This window comes from Leptosomus discolor, chromosome 12, assembly GCF_034619465.1.
Source record: "Leptosomus discolor isolate bLepDis1 chromosome 12, bLepDis1.hap2, whole genome shotgun sequence".
Classification (NCBI taxonomy): domain Eukaryota; kingdom Metazoa; phylum Chordata; class Aves; order Leptosomiformes; family Leptosomidae; genus Leptosomus; species Leptosomus discolor.
Genome location: NC_141402.1, coordinates 8818258 through 8842295, shown reverse-complemented (window position 1 = coordinate 8842295; position 24038 = coordinate 8818258). Strand labels below are relative to the sequence as shown.

General features: G+C 39.2%; 1 protein-coding gene across 4 annotated transcripts in view; it reads right to left on the bottom strand.

The window, feature by feature from the left end:
• MICAL2 (microtubule associated monooxygenase, calponin and LIM domain containing 2) overlaps positions 1–24038 on the bottom strand; it is a 106452-nt gene that overhangs the window by 48992 nt on the left and 33422 nt on the right. The window contains exons 14-24 of one of the 4 annotated variants that reach the window (XM_086472411.1): positions 20237–20308; positions 19510–19659; positions 18037–18141; positions 16331–16549; positions 16007–16108; positions 15249–15380; positions 6850–6957; positions 6341–6421; positions 4750–4936; positions 3595–3683; positions 3164–3263 (exon numbers count right to left, since the gene is read on the bottom strand). In XM_086472411.1, the coding sequence (XP_086328537.1) occupies positions 3164–3263; positions 3595–3683; positions 4750–4936; positions 6341–6421; positions 6850–6957; positions 15249–15380; positions 16007–16108; positions 16331–16549; positions 18037–18141; positions 19510–19659; positions 20237–20308 (1345 nt within the window). Of the gene's footprint in view, positions 1–3163; positions 3264–3594; positions 3684–4749; positions 4937–6340; positions 6422–6849; positions 6958–15248; positions 15381–16006; positions 16109–16330; positions 16550–18036; positions 18142–19509; positions 19660–20196; positions 20309–24038 lie in introns of all 4 variants that reach the window. The other 3 variants (XM_086472412.1, XM_086472413.1, XM_086472414.1) reach the window with 3 other exon arrangements.

Genomic DNA, 24038 nt, shown 5'->3' with positions numbered 1-24038 from the left:
GAGAGTGCACACATTACCTCTTCTAGAACTGTGAACTCAGCAACAGGTTAAATGATCATGCCAAAGCTCACATACATTAATATACCAGACACACACAGTTTGCTCCAAAAGTCTTAAAAAAAAGGCACAATGAAATGCTGTCAAACAACAGTGTTAGTCATGCAATTTTGGAACTGGCAAGCAGAAAAAAATCACCTGAGAGCAGAAAGGCTTCAGCCAGTGAGTGGGTGCAGCACCGGAATGATGAATTGGACTAAAAGCAATGAGGGAGATTGACAGAGAAGAGAGCAGGAAAGAAAAGATAGGACTTAACTTGGGTATATAGGAAAGCTTCAGAAAGATTACATAGGCACAAAGAAGATCTGGCTAAATGAAACTGCCCTCTTTCATTAAATCGTGGATGAGGACAAATAGGTATGAATGTTACTAGCAGAATGTTAAGATGAAGAGATTAAAAAAAAAAATAATCTACCAATTCGATTGATACCAATAAAAAACCTTCCCAACAGAATCACCTACAAACTCATAGTGGAATGAATATGCAGTGTAATGAAGATTCCTCAGGAAAATGTTTTCATTATACTAGTTCCTGAGTTCTGTTGTGGGAATGTAGGGATTTTATTCCCCATTACATAAATATATATAAAGTAAATACCATCTTATTTTTTTTAATTTAATTTTATTTTTAACCTTTCTGCTAGTAAGATTCATTTGCTTTAAATTCATTGGACATCAGAGATTTTCAAGTTTCTTACTATATCACCATTTTCTATAAGTTTACCATTATGCTTACTCTGCTGAAAAGCAGTTTCCTGTAGTAAACAGCAGGAGAAAATTTGAGGAAAAAAACGTTCCTAAAGACAGTACTGCTGACAAACTGAAATCAAAACTGAGGGCAAGCCAAATGTTAAAACTTTATCACTTAGCAGTTTGGTCTGTTGCAGAAGTAACATTGTAAATCGCACTGCAGACTTTGTCCTTTTTTAGAATGAAACAATTACTACTATTAGCAAATAATTTAAAAGTACACATTGTTCCAAAGTAGCTGTTTTTGTTTTAAATGCTATAAAAGAGGTATAGATACATTTCTTTACATATATACAGATGTCCACCATGTTACTATAATTGTTGCTGTGTCCAGTCAATATTCTAGCAGTTTTGCTAAACACATGTTTGAGCATTATTAGCAATTTATTTCAAATGAATGCCTCCTTATACCTAAACGATTTTCTTCAAGCAGTTTTTCCAAGTTCTGTGCATATACTTAACAATTTTTCCCAAAAAGACATAAGCACTCTAAAATGAGGAAAGCTTTATCCTCATAAAGTCAAACTGCCTAGAAGAAAAATCCAGTTTGTCATTTATTTTAAACAGAAGACACATTTCTTTTAATACCTAAGAAATAAACCAATTGGCATCATCTTTTCCCAAATTATGTTAAAAAGAAAAAAATCAAAAAACTGCCAGTCCATAAGCAACGCAGTCATTTAAGACAACTGGAAGGCAATCCTCAACTTTGGTACTAACTGAATGTGACATTATTTCCTATTTCTTAAGCCACATTCTTTTGGCTAGAAATAAATGCTACAGATGCTTGTAATTTTAGGCTATACATATTACCATGTTCATGTATTTACCCGTTTCCTTGTTAACTTCTGAATTTAAACATTTAAGTACTTGAGAGGTGGGGAGCATGCTTACCTCACTGACTAACTAGGCTGAAAGTAAATCAGAATTTGGGATGTTGGTGTTTGCTTGCTGTTAAATAGCTTATTTAACTTGTCCTGACACCTTCTGATTAAGGTAGACCTTGTTGAGAGACATCTCAAAGAAATTTACTTAACAGCTGCTCTAGATTATAGAATTTCACCTTTCTGACATCAGCTTTACGCACAAAATGAATGAAATACCCAGCTAAGAAGTAATCTCATTAGAATAAGTTTGTAGGTTTTTGTTGTTTGTTTTAACTTGTATTTTTAAGAAATTCTAAAAGACAATACGAGCAGTGCCTACCCAGAGGCACAACAGCAGTGATTTCAGTTACAGATGAGGGCTCCATAAATTGATATTCCTCCAATCGGCCACCTAATGAGGAAGCCTAGACTCGAGGAATAAATCAGGTCTAATTACACTACCAGTTCCTTTGATTTACAGTTTCAATCAAGGCTTCACTCAACTAAGACTTGCTCTTCAAATTTATTTCAAAATTTTAAATAAATTAGTAGTACAGATTACACCCAGTATCAACAAAGGGTATCTATCACATGTAAGAAATGTAAAAGGCATGACTAGGAGCAATGTGAATTAAGTACTTTTTTTTTTTTTTTTTTAACGTATTCATGCAAGTTATAAACCTCATAACCCAGAGCAAAGATGAAAGCAAGAAATTAAAAAAAAAAGGTATGCGCCATATTCAGGTTTCAAAACCCAGTCATTTGTCATAAATATTCCCCAAACATCTAAAAGAATGCACATCCTTTCTTGGTCTAATGAAAAAGAAAAAAAAAAAAGAAAAAAGAAAAAGGAGGGGCACAGGGAGAAGAACGGTTTTAAAATGCACCACCCCGCTCAATGGTCTGATTACAGGATAAAACAGGGAGCGGGGGGAATCTACAGAATATCCTTCATCCGTCTCCGTGTTCTGGAAATGTGTCTGGACACTGCCCTTCATGCTCTAACATACAGTACATTTTGTATTGAAAATTTTGATTGCACCTCGTTTGTATCAGAAGGAATCCACCATTAATTTAAGTCACGCATTATATTGCATGAAAAGTAACAAAACAAACAAATAAACAAAAAACCCTCAAGAAAATAGTGAGGCTGTTAATTTTGAAAATCTGAAAGGCACAACTGAGCAAGACACATAGAAGAATTTAAACCCTATAGCATTTTTTCACCCATTCAAGCACATTTTCAAGTGACAGCTCTGCTTCCCGGTACATATGAGTAAGTACCTCTAGAAGAGCACAGAGGAGTGGCACACCAAGGCTCAAAAGTTCATACAAGTAGGTATAGTTATATGCATTGTCCCTGAAATGAAGATTGGTAGCGTGCAGAAAACCATGCATCCAGTTAGACAGGCGTCTGGGAATGTCAAGCAGATCCCTTGTCACCCGAAGGGGCCAGCTTAGCGTGCCCCTAAAGAAGGAAGTCAGGATACCTGGGGACCTGTCCTCTGGACTGCTAGCAGTAGACAAAGCGCTTTCTGTGGTGGTCTCTGTGGGTTTGGGCTCCTCTTTCTTCCATGCTTCTGTTGCCTCCTTACAAAAAGCATTAAAAAAATGTTAAAAATACTTCTAGAAATGGAAAGTCCAGTTTCTGTAACCGTTTTCAAGTTTTTATATATACTGTCATTTCCAATTGCTTTGAAGTTCAACTTTACTTTGTATAGGAAAAGCTCATTTCCATTGAGAACTAGATTATAAATATGCCAAATTCACAGAATCAAGAGGTTATATTTTAGTATTGATTTTACTATGTCTGGACATCAGGTAGAAAACATCTTACACATACACACACAAAGGTATTGCACCCTGCTCCAGATAAAGCTGCCTCAACATTTTCTGCATTATTAATACAACCCATACGTACCTTTCCCTGGATCTGTAACGTTGCTCTTCTCTTTCTATGTTTAGTACTGATTTTGCAGTGTGTAAAATGAGGTTTACAGTAAAATTTACCTACAAGAGAACAAATAAGTTATATGACATTTTATCTATACATCTATGGTCTGAAACCCCACTGTTGCATCTATAAAAAGGTGAAATCAGGATAATTAATAGTTGGGCCGCAAAAGGAATGGGAGACTTGCCACCAACTCTGAATGTGTTTCTTTTACAGCACACAGTTTTGCACATTTGTTAAATAAGGCAAGGTCATTTACCTACCATACAGGTTTAAGATTAATAATTAGCAGAAAACCAAGATTCTATAAATATCAAGTCACAAACCAACACAAGACATCAAGCAGCAAAAAGTCAAATAATCGAAAAAGACTTTGCAGAAGATTCTCTGGACTGCAAAAGAACCACCTTTGGCCTTGAGTCTTTAATTCTTTCACAGAAGGAGAACCAGTTAACACCCTGATCCACTCAAATTGTTTGGAAGTCGCAAGGGAATTTCAATTCAGTTTAATAACTTCCCTCTAAACTAAAACAAAAAAAAAGGGCGGGGGGGGGGAATAATTCCCCATCTCCAAACCCCAGGCTGAAGGTGGGATTGAGTGCTCAAGATCTGAACCTCCTGTTCTGCAGCACACTGGATGTAAATTACTCTGCTGCTTGACCAGTACTACTGCTTTCAACTCCTGAGCCATAACATCTTGAAAGAAATAACCTACATTCCCTCATCTGCATAAATCTGCCACTATCATGGCTTATCCTTAGAGATCACATTATTTAATGGCCAGTTATAAATGGGAGATGAGAATAATTCTGTATCATTGGAGAAAAATCACCTTTCCCCCCCACCCCTGCTTTGACCTGTGACTGGACAAACTGCATTTTGGTCACTCAACTTATTTTCCACTGACGATTTCTTCATTTAAAGCTTACATGTGTCAGAACTGAATTATTTTGAAAGACCAGAACTGCAAGTACAAGGACTTAAAGATCAGCATGGACACAAACAACATACTTGGCAGACCTCCTCCTGACCGAGCTACATGGCCAGGTCTTTTTCCTTAGTTCCATTAAAACCATCAATACTCAGACATTAAAAAATACTCTTAAGTAACTGCTATATTACCTTCTTCAACATCAAAGGCATAAATTCCTAAACGGAGTGTTGTAGAACATATTTCACACTTGAAGCACTCCCTATGAAAGAAGTGGCCTTCTGCACTCAGCCGCTCCATAACATATACCCGTTTTTTGCAGAAATAACAAATGTCACTCCCGCCGATGGACTGAGGAAATTCTTTTCGCAGAGATCCCTGTTTAAAAGATAAAAATAGAAATGCACATAAAGCCATTGCACTACACCCAGATATAAATACTTATTAAGTGGGCAGCTGCTTTAGCTGCTTGAAGTTTTACATAGCACCCTCCACACACAATTAAAATAAGCATCAGTCAGCTTTTTTATTAATTATTTGCTGCAATCGTGTAGGTTTATACAGTAATTCATAAATCAGACATCACGAGGACTTTAAGGGTGAGTTTTCAGCTGGACTTGCATCCAGCTTCCTTGGGGGAGTTCAGTGACATTTTGTGTCCACTCAGGTACAAGGGCAGCATCAGCCCCAAATGCTCATTCATCACCCTGTACCACACTGGCTCAGGCACTCGTGCCTCATAGCTGCAGGCACTGGTGTGTCTCAGAAGACGGCCAAGGCAGATCTCGCCAGCCCCAAACAACAGACACCATTCGGAGCTAAGAAAACAGACACCCTCAAGACTCAGTTCATACATGCTCTGGAGGAAAATGCAGCTCATGCTTTACGGCCCAGGAAGAAAAACTGTCAGTCTTCAATGCTGCTGCCTGAACTACCATTTATATCGCCGCAGACGTGCTTCCCCTCTCAGCCATGTTCCTCCTGAGACTACAGCCCAAGCTGTGGTTTGGTTTGTTTTAAGAATCGATTTAATTCCTACCATAGACATTCAGAATATTTTTAACTCAATATGATCCATATTAACAACTTGAAACTATTTCAGAAGTTTTTGTTGAATTTGGTCTGGCAATTAACATCCTTTAATTGCCACAAATCTCATCCTCTCTGGATATACACACAAAAGGTACAGAAAAATAACTTATGAACGGATTAGCTGCCACTGGGCTTCCCTTTTCTTATTAGGAGCAGGTATGTGGATGTTACTTTGCATTCTTCCATTACGCTTAGTTATAGGTCAGTACAGATAAGCATCCTGTCTCTACCACAGCCATCACCTTGTCCCTCCCCGTCCACCATTCCTGCTGCCACAGGAGAGGTACCACACATGGGACAGAGGAGCTGCAGGCTTGGCAGAGTCCAGGCACATTCAGAAACAGTCGAGACAATTCACCATTAATTTGCCAGCCAAAGGCGGCCTTGGAACAATTTTTTAATGTTAAGTGCAAGTCACAATTGTCACTGTCACATTGTCTTGTGCTTCAAAGTTGAGAAACCTATTCCAAATCTGCCATTAGTAATCCATTTTGCTGTGATGGATCATTTCAGAGCATGAAACTTTCCAAACAAACGACCATGCAAATGGAATAATATACAAATGCATTTTCAAAAACACGATGTTAATAGAACTGATAGTTACAATGAGGTGGAAGCAACTGAGTTTAGTGCTGGCTAATAAGTAAGTGTCATCATCACAACACAACACCTTACTTTGCTTCCCAATACCTGACAGCTCTGAGAAGTGGAGGCAGGAGATGGAGAATGAGGAATAAGGCAAGAACCTGTAGCTCTGTCCAAAGACTGCTTCTGAATTCAACACAGAACAGTGTCAGAGTTTAAAAACAGCTCTCTTCACAATGAGGCACAGTGATTCAGCATTTATTTATAAAAATAACTGCATAAACACGTTCTGTACAAAACTTTCTTTAGAAGCCACCCTGATTAATAATTGTCTTCTGTTACTAATTGTACCAGTAATTATGTTTAATAAAAGCCTCATGAAGTTTTAATTCACACAGACAAGTAATAAAAACATAAATAGAAGACATGGTGAGCAACATTTCCAGCACATCCACACGTCAGCATATTTTGCCAATATGCACTTGATTCCTTAGTAAGTGTTAGACTAAGACTTTCGTAACGCTTAAAGTGCTCCACAACCAGGATATTAAAGTCAGGATGACATTCTGGAGCACCACTCTTAAGTTACTGTTTTGTTGTGGGTTTGGTCTTACCAGTTCAAGGGGAGGAAGCTGTGGCTTGGGTCTGTGATCATTCACATACAGATTGACAAGAACTTCAGCCACAGCTCCAATTGCATGTGAGACCTTTCCTACAGTCATCTAACCAGAAAAGAGGAGGAGATGATGAATAGAAGGAAAAGCTTTAGTTATTCTCGAAAAAGAATTTAATAAGAAAAGGACAAGAATGATTTGAAAACATGCAAACAACGATAAAGAGACACTAGGAGAAAGAGCAGAGGCAAAGTCTAGCAGAGCACAAGCATATTCATGCATGACCAGCACAGTCCAGCTGGTGGCCACAGAAGGCTTCCATGCAGCCCACACGCTTCTCCCTGAGCACAATGGAGAAACAGCTGCTGGGAGCAAATGCTGCTCCCACAGCACAAGGCCTCCCACCATGTCCACGAAGAGGCTGATGTAGGAGCTACTGCCTGGCTATCAGGGTTGGACCATTCTGATAGATTAAAAAAAAAAACCCTATTCCTCACTTTGACTTCTTAGAGGACTTTATTGTTATATTTCAGAATGGGGGTGAGGACAAAACTTCACATTAATGGAAGTGGCCACAAACTGTGGCATTTCAGGATGCGTTCCTGAGTTCATTTCAGGATTTTCATTCTATGAAAATGTACTAGAAGTTCCACATGGAAATGTTTGGTGACGCTCACAGAACAACCATTCTCCCTCTTCCCAGTGACTCGCCTTAATGCCAGGAAAACTGGAGACACTACACCCATGAAAGGAAGACATCTCCTTTAATTTGCTTCATCACAGTATTACAGCCATGAATATTGGGTTGTTTCTAACCAAATTTATCAAATAGACAGGCCTGCAAGGAGACTGCAGGCTGTGGTTCCAGACACACCACAGCCAGACCCACTGACTGCATGGTCCAGGCTTCCTTGCCAAAACACATGCCTGGGGACTGGAAAAGAAAGAAGGGGGGGTGTGTGTGCGCATGTGTGTGTGAGCGGCAGCCAGGCAGGCAGGCACTCTAGTTCTCTGTTTAGGGAAAAAAAGTCTGTGAAGACTTTGTAGGTTTACAGTAATATTTTCTACTCTAAACCAAATTTCCTGTAGTGATTTTGATTTTAGTTTTACAGTCAATGTAAGATCCCACAACCTCTCTGGAGGCAAAGTCAGCAAGGGCCATCCTGGTATGGCCAGGGATCCGACACTCTGCTGCTTTGCTTCTGAAGTCAGGACATTTTTTTTTTCATAGAGGAGCCACGATCAGATCTTATGCTCCATTTGCCTCTCACAGAGCCCAAATTTTAAGTCCTACACTTCTCGGTGAAATGATTCTTCTACTGCCACCACACCAAGTCCTGTTAATGGAACGGTTTTAAAATATCAGAAAGTTATCATGGAGAAAGGAAAAAATATAAAAGCAATGATATTCATGATACTTTGAAATAATTTTAAAGCCATTTCTATCAAGCTTAAAAGCAACTATAATGCATCGTGGGTGTGTTTTCAAAAATTATGACTGATAAAAATATTCTTGCTAATAAAAAGAATTCAAGTTCAAGAACTTGGGAACATGTCCAGCCCCTTACAGATCCCCTTATCTTTTGAGAGTTATCCCATAATTAACTTCATATCCAGGCAGATATAAAATAAGTATGTTAAGATGACAAAGGCCATTCAAGGGACAAATTTCTGTACTGCTTGGTTTTGTTTAATACAAAAAGACTTTTAAATATTCAATATCTGCACAACTTGTGGAGTAACAACAGCAAAGTTGTTAATTACATACCGCAATGCTGTTCTAAGTGGTACATTAAATTATTAACCAATACTAGAAGTGAGATTACTTGCTACTACAGGAAAACTGTGTTCCTTTGTATTGTTTAAGATCACAGAACACAAAATTTTCCTCCCCAAATTCTGCACCTCTGAATACCCTGAGCAACTTCTAGGCCACAATCAACTTATTTATTACCCATGAGCTCTTAAGTAAAAGAAAGCATTCAAAGTCAGTTGAAGCAGAAAGTTTACCTTGAACTAGTTAAACACTGGAGCAATCAGTTAAACAATAAGACTATGCTTAAAGTGCAAGTAGTTGAATTTCAGGAAAAGTATCCTTGAGCCTGAACTACACCTTGCAATTCATCAGGCTGGCTGGTTTCTGTTCTCCACCCAGTGGAGCAATCTGTGTCAACATTAAAGCAGTCAAAACAAGAAAACTGAATGTTTATACATACTTTAAAAAATGTTATTAAAAGGAAATGTTCTTGTAATGAATGTTAATTCACATTCCATGTAAAAGCAAACGGGATTTCAATTTAATCTAGCAACCAAAAGATTGCTGACTGCTAATCAACAAATATTGTCACAACTGACCAGTGGGGAGGGCAGGAAGCAAGTGGACTTGAGGACTGATTAGATCCCATTTTAGAGAAACTGTTTAATAAGGACGTATTACTGGGGTAAGATCTCTACTGGATATGTGGGTAGTCAAGAGGAGACCAATTTGCTATAGCCTCAGTACTGCACTTTTCAGATACCTTGCAGAGGGATCCAGATAGATTGGAGCATTGGGCAGTGATGAAGGGGATGAAATTTAAGAAGTCCAAATGCCAGATTCTGCACTGAGGACAGAGTAGTGCCAGGCCCAAGTACAAATTGGGAGAGGAGAGGCTGGGAACAGCCCTGCAGAAAGGGATCTGGGGGTGCTGGTCAACAGCAGTCTCAACGGGAGTCAGCTGTGTGCCCTGGCAGCCCAGAGGGCAAACCGCATCCTGGGGTGCACCAAACACAGCATCACCAGCTGATCAAAAGAGATGATGATCCCACTGTGTTCAGCGTTGGTGTGACCTCACCTTGAGTAGTGTGTGCAGTTCTGGGCCCCACAATTTAAGAAGGATGTGAAAGTCCTTGAACGCATCCAGAGGAAAGCAACAAAGCTGGTGAAAGGACTGGAAGGCATGTCCTATGAGGAGCGGCTGAGGACTCTGGGTTTGTCTAGTTTGGAGGGGAGGAGTCTGAGGGGCGACCTCATGGGTCTCTACAGCTTCCTGAGGAAGGGACATGGAGAGGAAGGTGGTGATCTCTTCTCCCTGTGTCCAGTGACAGGACGCATGGGAATGGTTCAAAGCTGCCCCAGGGGAGGTTTAGACATGACATTATGAAGCATTTCTTTGCCAAGAGGGTGGTCAAACACTGGAACTGGCTTCCTAGAGAGGTGGTCGATGCCCCAAGCCTGTGAGTGTGTGAGGCATTTGGACAATGCCCTTAATGCCACGATTTAACTTCTGGTCAGCCCTGAATTGGTCAGGCAGTTGGACTAGATGATCATTGTAGGTCCCTTCCTACTGAAACATTCTATTCTATTCAAATGCCATTCAATCACAAATTAGAAGTACCAGGGCAGGATGAGAATCCACCTGGGGCAGCCACCTAAGCACCTGCCACCAACAGAAACCTGCAGAGAATGGGAGGGATGTGGCACACAAAAGCAGTGCTTCCCTGGCAAGGCTCATGACTTCTGCCCTCGTACGACAACAGCACAACCTCTGAGCAACCCCTGTGTCTTCTCTAAACCACTCCTTGCTTATGGACAAGGACTTCAATAACATCCTCACCTATTTAATCATTTAAGTGTTGTAAACTCCAGTTGCAGGAGATAGGGTCTGACCCCAAATCTACACACATTCTTTCAGAGAACCTGTCAGCTCTTATACGGCTTAGCTGTGGTCAACAGCACACAGATCTCTGCCTGCCTAATGCTGCTCATTACCCTAGAAACTCAGCATACATATAATAGGTTTTACATTTTGCTCATGCACTTACTACCCTTCAGGCCCACACACACATGCAATTTGTAGTGCTGGGGCCTCTATCAGTGTGTAACAGGCTACTGCTCACAGTTCAGGCAGGTTTATACCAGTAGCTTTAAATCCTTAGTTGGAAAGGCATCTTAAAGAGTTACCTTACATGGTGAATTTCAGGAAACAACCAAGAAAACACTTAAAAATCCCCCAAGTGTTTGTGATTTACTAAGACTACTGACCTGTCAATGACATGTTGCCAAAAGCTCTTCAGCAGGTTGATCATGGTGGTTATTAACGTGGGAAGAGAAAGCTGCCTTCTGTATTTCCTTGTGCTATTATCTAAAACACCACAGCCAACCAACAAGCAGTATTTTCATAAAACAAAGTAAATATAATTTCTGCCTCCAAAAGCATACAATACTTCCCCTTTGTTGTTTCATATCCTTAATGATTTTCCTGGTCTTATTTTGCTTTAAGGGTGATTTATTTACTTTTGGTACCACTTACTACATATATTTTACCTCTGAGATAAACAACATTTGAGTAATAAGTTACTGCATGTAGGAAACACCCAAGCCCTGCTTACTTCTCATGATTAGAGCCACATCACTGAAGGGAAGTAGTTTGTTCAAACTCTGCAGGCAGCAAAGCCTATCGATCGCAACATCTTCATAGTTCTTATGACATATTGTGTGGATTTACTTATGCAAAGCTCAGATGAACACAGTTTTCTGAAGGTCAATCCAACTTTAAACAGAAAACAAGAATAACCAAAGCCCAGCCTGTAATGTAATATTTGTTAACTCATAATTCCACCCATGTGAGTTTTCACAGCTGATTAAAGCTAGAAAGTAGTTTTGATTATTACTTGCAACTTGCATATAGTGTCATACAGAAGCTAATTCTTAATAAGTTGTGATGACTGTATGTCTTTAAAAGAAACAACATGCTTCCATAGCCTTCCTTTCAAGTGCTCCTTTCAGGACTGAGGCTTAATAACAAGTTACTGTAATAAGACAGTACGATTTCTTAGCCACCATTTTCAATAAACATGCCACCATAACCAATACTGTTCCAATTAAAGTTCAACAGATGTGAAGTATCATCATGTCTGATAACCACCTCAGTACTCACTTGAAATTAAAATTACAGGAATAACTATTTAAAGGATGGGAGGGTTCTGATATTTATAGGTCATATCACATGAAGTCTTACAAAATTCAAAAGACTTCTATTATCTTCTGTTCTTCTGCTGGGAAAAAGCAGAACATTGAGAGCGACATGTGGGAGTTCTTTCCGTTGGCTACCAATCCTGAAGCCCTTTTTCATACTGAAGTCTAGACTTACCTAGTGGTATCTCTCAGAACAGAGACCAGAAATACAAATTCTGAATCCCATAACCCCACTGTCAAGACAACACAAACAGGCAATTACCAGTACATATTCACAGCAGGGAGGTCCAAACATATTGTTAAATTATCATGCACAGTACTTGAAAATGCGCACTGTGCACCTGAAATATTATCCAATTTTATTTATATAGTGCTGCACATTTAGCCAGTGTTTTATAGAGTATGATAAAATTTTCATGTTCTGAAAAGTGTGCCATCTTAAAAGATAAAACACAGGCACAACAATTCAACCATGGAAGGGCACAGACAGATTGCTTGTTATAAAATCAAGGCTGCAGCAGGTGTTCCCTGAAGATTTACAGCAAAAACAGCAGTAAGAAATTGGCTTCTGGAAAAATTTTGATTGACAAATACCAGAAGATAAGACAAAACATGGCCTGTGTAACTGGAAGAGGAACAGAACTTAAGTTGCCAAAGAGAGGTAAAGCTAAAGTAACAGCAGTATTGCAGGACTGAATTGACCTCACAGCACATGAATGATATGGAGAACCAAAGACTTGCACATTCATTATCACCTCACCAGCACATCACCAATGCAAATAACGGTCCTGGACGTCAGTCCAAAGGGCCACTGAGTCCATCCCCTGTCCCCAGGGCAGGATCCACTGTACTTGAGTAGAGTATGTGCACGTTAGCATAACCTGCTCCAAAAGGTGTCTGGCTGCAGACTGCAGGCCTCCCCCAGCACCCTGCTCCATACTATTCAAGGGTCCCCTATCCTTATTCCCAAGCCTGACCTGAATCTTCATTTCCAAGGTGACCATCCATCACCCCTCACTGTGTCATAGTGGGCATGGAGGACAGGTACCCTCCCCTCCCTGCCTTGTGCAGACACCATGGCTGACTGACCCTGTCTAACCCCGCCACTTCCTCTTAGTTACCCCTGTAGCAAGGACAGCTCCAACCATGTCGCTTGTACTCACTAGTAGCCCTGGAAAGGAAACTCAAAAGTGGGGTCTGCCTTTTTTGTTTGTTTCGGTTTTTAAATTATTTTACTACCTTTCCCATTGAAATATCTACAGTAATACACCATCTCTTGGGGCTCACTTGGATGAGCTTTCTATTACCGCATCTGTCTCCAAGGGGAGGAAAGTAAAAGCTTGCCTGTTCATTATCAGACCTGCTAGTTGAAAATTCTCAAATATGCCATGCCAAATGCACCCTATTTAGACATATGTAATGCATACAGTGTACAAGAGGACCTAAGCCTGTACAACCCTAAGGAGCAGCATGCTAGGCATCAAGATGTTCATGCATGTGGATCTGCTAAAGAATATATGTAGTCCTGCTACCTAACTAGCCAAATCTTTACCAAATGAGATGAACGTATATTTACTGCGTTGGTGACAGAACAAGATTTTCTTTCCTCAGTTGTACTGCATTTTGCCATTACCTCTGGAGAGAGCATTTTTCAATTGAAGTAAACTCAGTCTGAGTGAAATCAAGTGACAACAAACTATTGCTACACCATTCAAATACAATGACAAACTAATAAAAGGCCCTGAGTGCACTTTAAACAAAACACAGTTGAATTAAAACATCAAAAAATGATTGTTCAAGCCAAATGTTCTCTAAGAAAAGATTTTTAAAACCCAGTAAAATCATTGCTCGCAGAATTTCCGTACGGTTAAGAGCCTAGTTCTCATATTCTAAAGGGTTGTTCACACAGTTTGTTGGGAGATTTTTGGTGGTTTTGTTTGTTTATTTTTCTTTGCAGTGTCACAATAGCTCTCCAAATCAAATAAGCAACAGGCACCAATATTTCTGAAACCATTACTTAGCTTAAAACCCATCACATACTATGAAAAAGGTCATAAAAAGTAAAAGGTAAATCCAGGCAAAGGAATTATTTTGAAGCTGAAGGGAATTAGGGGATTACTGCAGTAAGGCACCTGCTGGGCTTGCAGTGTCCTTGAAGGGCTGTTTAACCTACATTTTCCTGTGGAATGAGAGGAACACAGCTCTATCTCAACTGAGGAATGGGCCTTTGCAAACTGCAAATCTGTCTTCTCAGTTACTGCTGAGGCTGTGAGACCAATTTCCAACCAGCATTAACAATATGATCCAAAGTAACCTAAAAAGATCTAGACCAATTCTACTAAATGATCCTGCTGAATGCTCACCAGATGGGAAATTATCTACAGCCATGGCTTACCCGAACTTGGGCAATACTCATGAGTACTTCATAAAACTACTGTTACTTAAATACAACAAAAGCAGGCAGAACACTTCGCTGCTCCTCACAGTAAATGGAGACAGTACTTGATTTTGCCAAACAGCACTTCTTTCATGTGTCAGGTAGCAGAGCCACCAGCTCCAGCAGCACCTGCATTGGGCCACAGCAGTCACCTTTAATACTTCTAGAAACTTGATGTTTCCACCTTTATTTCGACATCAACCCTATTCAATACTGCAGTGTTCCCAGACTGCGGCTACATAATCTGTGGGTGAAGGAAAGGCAACCTGGGCTTCTACCTGCCCTAAAAAGCTGAAAAATATCAAACTTTCTTCAATTAAAATCCTTCTAAAACACGGGGAGTTAGAAGCCAACATCAACTTAACTTCCACAGATAAAAGCCTATTCAAGTGTTATCTAATAATTTTCATTCAGAGTATGCATGTAAATTTTGCCGTTACGAAGAACTGTATTCTAGTAACTAATGTGCAGAAGCAAGTTTAAAGTACAAATAAGTAAACAATCCAAACAACAATAAAATCTATCTGTATGAACAAGTGCTCATACAATTCTAAGACACGTCCTCTGGTTAGAGTAACCATTCTTGTGCAGGTTCTCCCCTGCAGTCCAGATGGATATTCTTACGAAAAGAAACACAAATACCACCCAAGAACAACTAACCGATCCCATAACATCCATTTAGCTATACAGCATGAAGCTCCTTCTCTGCTAGGCATGTCAGCCAACAACAGAACATTTTAAATAAGCAGCAATGTCAAATTTTCAGAATTGAAGCAAAAATTTTGTAACTATTTGCTTTGTTCTTCAGCTTTATACCCGAACCATTTTTAATTACGACTTTCCTCTTACAAACACACAGAATTAACAACAGTGAACAAAGTTTGATTCAAATGTGAAATACAATCTACTCAACACATCTGCTGGCAGCGCCTTCCATCCAAGCCATTTCTCAAGCAGCTTTAGTGAGAGTTCGGATTTTATAGGAAAAATCTGTTAATAGAGTACCTGTCTAGAAGGAACAGCAGGGGAAGCTGAACCAACAGATGATGGAGAAGAGACAGCAGCTGAATCATGAGTTGGAGGGCAAGAGGGAGTTGGGGGCTGAGAATGGGATAAGCCTTTAGTAGGTAGCTTATTCTGTGTAGAGCAGAAACAGTAGAGTTACCCAAGAGACAGTGGCATTAGCACAGGTTAAGAGAGTAATTTCACAGTCATGCATCAAAAAAATAGATAACAACAACAATCCTTTTCTCTCTTTCTGCACAGTGAGGAGCAAAATCATCATGGCAAAACTTTCATGGCAAATGATATTACTGTACTAAGTCTTCTTATCAAAAACATTTACAGATAGTGCCACAAAAATATTTAGAGATAGTGCCACAAAAACATTTACAGATAGTGCCAGGAGAAAGCATAACGAAACATAAAGAATGCCAGCTTGCACTAAGAGCTACTGCTCACCAATTCCTTAGAATCTGTGAGCTACCAGTGCATACTTAAGCACAAGACATAGTTTATTCTAACACATTTCTCTCATGCTAAAGTACTCTGACTGACTAGCTTTACGATTTAGATTGTGTTTTACCTCAGTTAAATTCTGTATTAATGTTTAAACAAAGCTTTTTACCAGTTTCAGTGGATTCCACATTACTTTTCAGATCCATCCAAGATGAAAGAGAAGTTAAAAACAAAACCAATGCAATTTTTTTCCCCCTAATGTCTTCTAACTCAGCACTTCTCCAGGTGCAAACCCCAATATTCACCTTTGGAAACTCCATGTATCCAAACATTGAGGCAAGATGTGCTGCTTTCTCTTTAATGTTCTTTTTATGGAATTCCCTATTTGCTATGGTCTGAGCTCTTTTCTGCAATAAGACAGGGAAGGAAAGCCAAGAAAAGAGAGAGAGAAAAGATTTCAGTTAATGTCACATACATCATCAGAATACAGCAAGTTTGTAGAAGGACTTTTTATTGTCTTAAGATAACCTAAAGTCAACAGAGAAAAAGCCAGAATATACAGGGAAAATAGAGTATACAGATTAACATATGCAGTTAAGAGACAGAAAGGAAAAGAAATTGCTTGTCACCTGTTTCATTTTTTCCTCCAGGTGCTGAAGACGCTCAAGCACTCCAGAAAGTACAAATGCAGCAGAACAGGCAGATGCGAGATTTTCAGAGGTTTCTGACAGATTGGGCTGTGTATCTGTTTTTTGTACAGTCTTTGCTCTCCTGGCCATATGATCAGAACCGTTTAAAGACTGTTTGGGTTCCCTGACCTCATGTTCACTCCTAGCTACCACCTGAAACTGGGAAACACTTGAAGTGAAAAAAATCTGCTTTCTGCACTACCACGCAGTATGCTTCCGAAAGCGCAGCACAGTCATGCATATAACTAGAAATAAAATGGACTTATATCACTCTTTGCACACTATCTACTGCATCTCTGATGCTTGTGTCCATGCACCAAAATAAATCATTCCTACGTAACTTATGCAGGTCTTTACATCCTTCTCTAGGTTTGCCTCAGTTTTTATGAATAACCCCAGATAGCATCAGTGCAGAAGAACATGACACTATATCTCCTTCTAGGGTTTTTAAGCAAAGGTTTGGGTTGTTTTGGGTTTGGTTTTTTTAGCATCACATCTGCTTGAAATGAAACTTAGAATCACATTGTAAGGATATCAACAGTAGTTCTTGGCATAATTCTAGATCTAGTCTGACCCAAGTCAAGCCATAATGTCAGATTTAAAGCATTTTCTGAAGAGTTCAGAATAGATCTCTGAATTTGAATCTTCATATAAAACAGCTTTTGAAGTAAATGAAACATTTGAACCAGTTCAGCTTTATCAAATTCAGTCTTAAAAAATGACCTTGCAGTTGGTCTTTTCAATGACAGTTTTCTACTTCATCCTGTCTGTCCAATACAAATAAACACACAAACTTTCCAAATTTCTCAGAATCAAAATTAAAAAACCTAATGCCAATCAACTTGCAGTGTACTCCTGATATTTCAAGATAGCACACCTGCCTTTAAACAATAATTCTCAACTGGTTTATGAATCTGCATTTTTCGTCAAGCTGCTAGGCAGATTTCCACATGCAATGCAGATCTCAGTTCACTGTGAACTACTCTTGAAATGCCACTACAGGATATTTACTTGCATTTCAAACCAATGTAAAGTGAATGTCAGTACTGATTGATACAAGATTGCTTCCATTGGAAGTGCTAAGAGAAAAATTTAGACAATGCATTCAAAATTTTGCCCTGTGTATACGATGCTGCAAAAGAGCTTTCAGTAGAAATTCTTATCACAAGTTCTATTTAAAGAAATAAAAAAACCTGGGCATCATTATCATCTTTTCAGTGCTCCAGCTTTTATCTTAGACATTTTTGCCAGGTTTCTCAGGGTAGAAAACTCCCTTTGCCTTATCATTATAACAACCCAAAGCACCAAGTACATGCACAGATGAATTTTCAGGTACCGCCATAGTTTCCTTGCATGTTAAATGTAGTTATGTAATTACATTTTTACGATTTGGAGTCTAAATGTTTTCAGGGTTTCTTCCACACAGTTACTAATTCTTTCAAATAGCCTCCTCATCTTGTCAAGCAGGTGTAAAATAGCCTTAAACTTTAACGTGGTTTTCACAATTGTCAGCTAAATATATCTGTTAACTCTGCAGATTACATCCAAATACTGTTTTATATATTCTGTAGTTACACAGTGACATTATGTTCCCAGCAGTAAGAGAAATGGTGTGCTTGTCAGGTGTTACCCATATGAGTTCCTACCTGCTTTTTTGGTTGAGGTGGGAGAAGACTTGGATCCTTAGGTTTAGCAAAGCGAGGATTAACAGGAGGGTCAGAAGATAGCAGGACTGGTCTATCTATTAGCTCCTTGTAAAGCATTTTTAAAATTACAAAGACAGAGTGGAAAAAAAGGGACACAGTAAATAGGATTCAAAGATCTTCTGAAGCAGAAAGAAATAAAAGCTGCTTTTAAAGACACATTACTACGGAGCTTAACAACACAGATTTGAAGATTTTTGTCACCTATCTATTTTATGAACCCCTTCTACCATCAAAGATATACTTAAAGTTCAGCACATTCAGTATTCTTTAAGACAGGTTATGATCGAAAGGTAATGCATCGAGGCTTCCTTCAACATGGCCAAGCAAACCTCTGCCCACATATCACACGCAAAAAGCTCAGGGCATTGACAAGTACCTAGGCAGAGTGCAAACAACAGCAGTTCATGGACTGAGAAAGTCACTTGACATCTATAAAGCCTACACTTCTGGAGGACTTAATCATGTAAATAAACAAATGGATACAAGCACAAAGAATTAAGAAAGCCACCACCCTCCACAGAACCTCAAAACCTTGCTCATCCTTCCTTCAGATCTTTTAGGTGACGGATCCAAACTCAACTGACTCAAATCATCTCACTGGCTAAAGTGTGATTTTGAGCTTGTCATCCCTACCTTGACAGCACAGGATTATTTTTAAAAACACCAGTAGTGACACTAACAATGAACCATCAAAATGCTGTTGAATGTACAAACATTCCTACTTTAGGAATGGAAAATGGCAGCCAGCCACATCTTGCAAAAGATTAGGTTCCCTTCTTATGCTTTATAAATTTTCCATGAAGAAAAATTCCATTGGATATGTAGCGTCCTTTATTGATAGAATATAGGAAAAAAAGTCCTTCTGCAATACCATATGCAGCCAGCTTAGACTTCTGCACAAAGCAAAAATTCTACAGACTGACTTACAAGAGACTTCTAGACATTGTGATTCAACTACACTTTATCAGTATACTAGATATTAATACATTACATTAACATGCATTAGTCAATCTATAGTAGTCATAGATTTGACATTAGGAAAAATTTCTTTACCAAAAGAGTAGTCAAACATTGGAACAGGCTGCCCAGGGAAGTGGTGGAGTCACCTTTCCTGGAAGTGTTCCAAAAAAATGTTGATACAGCACTTGTAGACACGGCTTAGTGGACATCACGGTATTAGGTCAACAGTTGGACTTGACGATCTTAGAGGTCTATTCCAACCTAATGATTCTATGATTCTATATTTGTTCACTAAGTATTGAGAGGAATACCTTTACTTTGCATAAAGTATAAAAAAAAAAAAGACAGCCTGCTTAAAACCCCTAACAGATCCCTTGGAAATCTGCATCATGTTCACAAGGAGCGACAACGGTTTCATTTCAGAGATTACTTTTCTGTTAATTTATGACCTACCTGCTTCCGAAAAATTGTATTTGGAGCATTCTCTTCAAACTTTGCCAACAGTTGAGTTGCCATTGATTTAACTTTATTCTGGTTCGTTCCTTCCCGGACATCACTCTGTTCTTTCCCGGTATTTGTCCCTTGGCCTGAAAAGCCTGAAGCCTGCAAGGAAACAAACTATGTTTTCCTCATGTTTACCTATGACACTTATGAAGAGAGAGAGAAAGAGGTAACATCCTTATCAGCAAAGGATGAAAGGAAATACAGTCTACAGTATATTAAAAGTGACACGGTTTAGCATGCAAAAGTCACAAAAAAGTATTTTCTTTGTTCCCAGAGTACAGTAAAAAGGGAACATTAATCGGTGCTGGTGATGATAAAGCAGAGTCACAAAGGTAACTAATCAGAGAGGGGCTATGAACAAAGCTGCAGTGCAAACTCTTCAAACAAAAATTTGTTTAAATAACTGAGTTGGGAAAAGGAAAAACCCACCCCTTAAATGTTCTTGGGTCAGAAAGAAAACTAGTGCAATTTAGGTAATGTTTTCCCTACCAAATGATTTAAATAAATACAGCTCTTCTTTAGTGTACACCACAGAAAATTCAAGGTTTTAAGGGGAAAGCCTTTTAGTTCCCACCAAGCACAAGAGGCCAAGCACTGGCCCCCTGACTACCGCTGCTTCCTCAGCTCCGGTGCTCATCAAAGAGCTGGATATCTGTAGACACCACTGAACACCAACCTCCTCAAAGACACCAAAAAGACCTTTTCGACGTCTTTTGTTAGTCTCATTTTCTTCCATTTTCCCTTCAACCTGAAACGGTAAAGCCAAAACAAGTTCTATGGATTACTGCAGCAGTTACCAGATTTACCCAAGCAGTTCCTCCCAGGACATTAACTTTCACGACCAGGCAAGCGTGGTCCGGCCTGTGTTAACAAGGCAAATGCAGGTGAGCAGTGCCAGCACGCAGAGGTCCTCATTGCACTGGCACACCTCGGTAGGCCCCCCAAGCTCTGCAGGATACTTCCTCACATGAGGAGCCTGGTGGCCCTCGTGGCAGTTATCACATATGTAAAAGCTGCCCTGTAACCCCTGATGGGAGCTCTCACTGGACTCTGATGGGTGAAAATACATGCTCACACACTCTGTTGAACACAGACCTACAACACTGGTGTTTAGCTTTTCCTCTTTCAGTAATGAAGAGTTTGTAATTCCTAAAAGCACTAGCACATCCTTGACGACAAAGGCATTACAGCATCAGTTATTCTATGAATTTTAATCTAGACTATACTGGTTTCCAGGTAAGTTAACAAAATCCAGAAATACCTCATACTTTCACTGCAGCCTCCACATCTCTTTTAACCTAGATATCTGCATGCGGATCCTGTGTTCACAGTGCAGACATATCTCCTTTTCTTTGGAGCAATTACAGTCTCCCTTACAAGTCTGTCTCCCTTGCAAGGTTCATCTCCCTGACTATATGGCTTTACATTATAGTACTTAAGCAACAAAATTGCCTGTTTTGTGCTCATGCTATGCACATATTATTTTACTGAACTAGAGATTACGCAAATAATAAATACTTCATACTCAGTCTGCACAAACTTGCAAAATAGTCAATGCTTAAAAATTTGTATCAGTTCTTATTAAATTCAGTCTTGAAGATTTGGTACAACGGAGAGATATTTTTTTTGTCTGATGAATGTCATGTTAGGTTATACTTTATGAATAATAAACTATGTTCCACTTATTTGCATTTGTCCAAGCTGTAACTTAAGTGATTGCTCAGTCAACTTTAAAAAAAGAAAAAAGTAATAAAGAGAGAAAGATCAAAGAATACAGGCCTCCTTTTTACATATACACTGTTTGTAATAAACCATTATACAGTGAATAGAAAGAATCCCTAACAACTTCTGGGCAAACACCAAAACAATCAGATGACAATATTTCGATTACTTTGTATGTTTTGGTACATTGTCTTGCAAGCACCAGCTCTCAGTCACCTAGCTTCACATTACCCATAGTCATTACTCTACCAAGGAAGAGTGAACAACATAACAGCACAATGTATTCTGCATAATAATCTGTACCACATAAAAGCCAAATTTGCCTAAGTGAATGGAACAAACAAGATGCTGCCTTTCAAAAATCTTACATAAAGGACTTTCATTAACATATTGACAAAGTGAGGGACAAAGCAATTTAATTGCCTAGCAAAACTCCAAGAAAAAGGACTGTGCCCTTTATTGTCTAAACATCTCCATTCGTTCATTAGTCTGGAGCACAGGAAATCTCAGTTCCTCTCTAGCCCAGCTGACACTTGTAGGAGAATGGAAAACATTATCCAGCCCAGCATATGCTGCCAGAACAGCTATCACCACGCCAGCTCCAGGCCCCCACTCCCTGGACTCTCACAACCTGCACCCAGATAAGGATCCCTCTTCCAGCCAAATAAAAGGACAAACTAGATGGTATGGAAGCAACACTGTTACCCCAGCTGGTTATTTGACTCTCTGTGATATGCAAGTGCTCTCCTCCTGTCATTCCTGGATAACGGTCAGCACCACTTTTTGCAGGGGAAAAAAAAACATAAAATTGAAGCCACAGCCAAACTCTTAACTCAAGCAGTTGCTTTCCAAAAGGAGCTTAATTTCCCAGCTTGTTTCAGATGGTTATGGCACTTGCATGTCTCTGTCCTAACCCGAGTACTGTGTTTCTTGCTTAGTTTCACTAAGGACAAGCTTCGTACAAAACAAGGTCTTGACAATCCTGCACCCCAAGCTGATTTGGAAAATATCACTTCCACTTCTCATTTCAAATGAGCCCCTGTAGTGTGAAACCAAAGGGGCCCATCAAGCAGATCATCTCATGCTTTCATGTAGTGCCAAGAACTATACCTCCTGTTATGACAGAAGGCTTATTTCACGATGGGAGGTTAGTCAGAGGGCTGTACAGCTTAGTGATGGAAAGCTCTCCCCACTACTACTATTTACTTCTGCAAATAACTTATGGAAAAACAACAACATTGTGGTCATGAAAAAGGTTTTTCTTCTAAAGAAGTCACCCACAAGAAAAAGCAATGGTTATTCTGCCTGTTTGGTTTCTCACTGCTCGGTTAGCTGGGAAACTTGTCACTTGGTTTTGTGTGTATGTGGGTGGCAGGGAAAAGTTACTTCCTAACAAAGATATATGAGGTTACTGGGCAACTGACTGTCCACAGGTTTTGAAAATGTGTTTGTGGATGGAAAATATTCAAGATATAAGTCAGTCTAGGAAGTATTTGGAAATTCTGGAGTAATTATTCAGGTGAAAAGAAACGATTAAAAAAGAAATCATATTTCTATCAAAACTGAGAAGATAGCAAAAAATTTAAAAAGCAATATATTAAAATACTGAGAAATGCAGTACATACATGTACACTTGAACTTTTATTATGGACACTGAATTCCAGTAGAATTTCCAGAAGTAGGAAATCTGTACTTTTGCAGGCAAAACTTAAAGTCTCTGCATAGGTGTAAATGAAGCAATACAGTTAAGCATTAAGGAGGTCTTAATAAAAAAAATTTTAAAAACCCAAACAACAAAAAAGAAAAGAAAAAAAAAATCAACAAAGAAAGAACTTGAGAATCGTTATAGTCAATATAAAGTTTCTGCCTAGCCCAGGAAATTCAAAACCTGGAACAGTTTTGCATTAAGCTGTTTCAGAAAATGCAGATGTTAAATTCATTTTGGTGGAGGATTACATGCTGCTGCCTAACTTGTGCTGGTCAATCTGCAAGAGCTGCACTTGAGACACTGCTGCCTCTGAGCCAGGCTATGCAGACACTCCCCATTTAAATTGAAAGTAAAATGAAGGTAGGCTTGGCTATGAAAGCAAAGGCCCTCCTCAAGGTCTCTTTTCAGAAGAGGACCAAGTTAATGAATAGGCAGAAGGTGAAACAGCTTATTACTGAATAATTTCATTAGAGTAACTTTTAACTTAAGACATATAAAACTTTTGAAGTTATAATCCATTCAGAAACATATAGACAATACTCTCACTGCACACAGTTCTATGCACACATATTAACTCAGGTCTCCATAACCCTTCAAGGCCCTGGAGTCTTTAATTGCAACACATATGGGCACGGATGTGTTTTATACAAGGATGTAAATAGGGCGTGTCAATAAGTTTTCATTACTAAGTGACCAAGAGAGAAAAGTATATGGGTATAATGAAGAGATCATTATCTCAGAGTCATGCTAGTCAGCCTTCCCAGTGTTTGTCACCATTGCAGGCTTTATACATCTATAAGGGTTTGAAAGCTTCCCTCCAGAACATCAACAGCATCCACAAACTGTTCAAATCACTGCTTTTGTTAAAAACCAGCACTCCCTCCCAATCAATAAGCATTCTAGCATATCTGAACTGACATACAATATCATGGCTGTATATTTAACTCTAGGAATACAGAACTACAGTACTATTTTTCTTAAAGGTAGAAATAGCCCAGAAAACTTCCAGACTGTCCCATCTCAAAAAAACCAAACCCAAAGCCCCCCA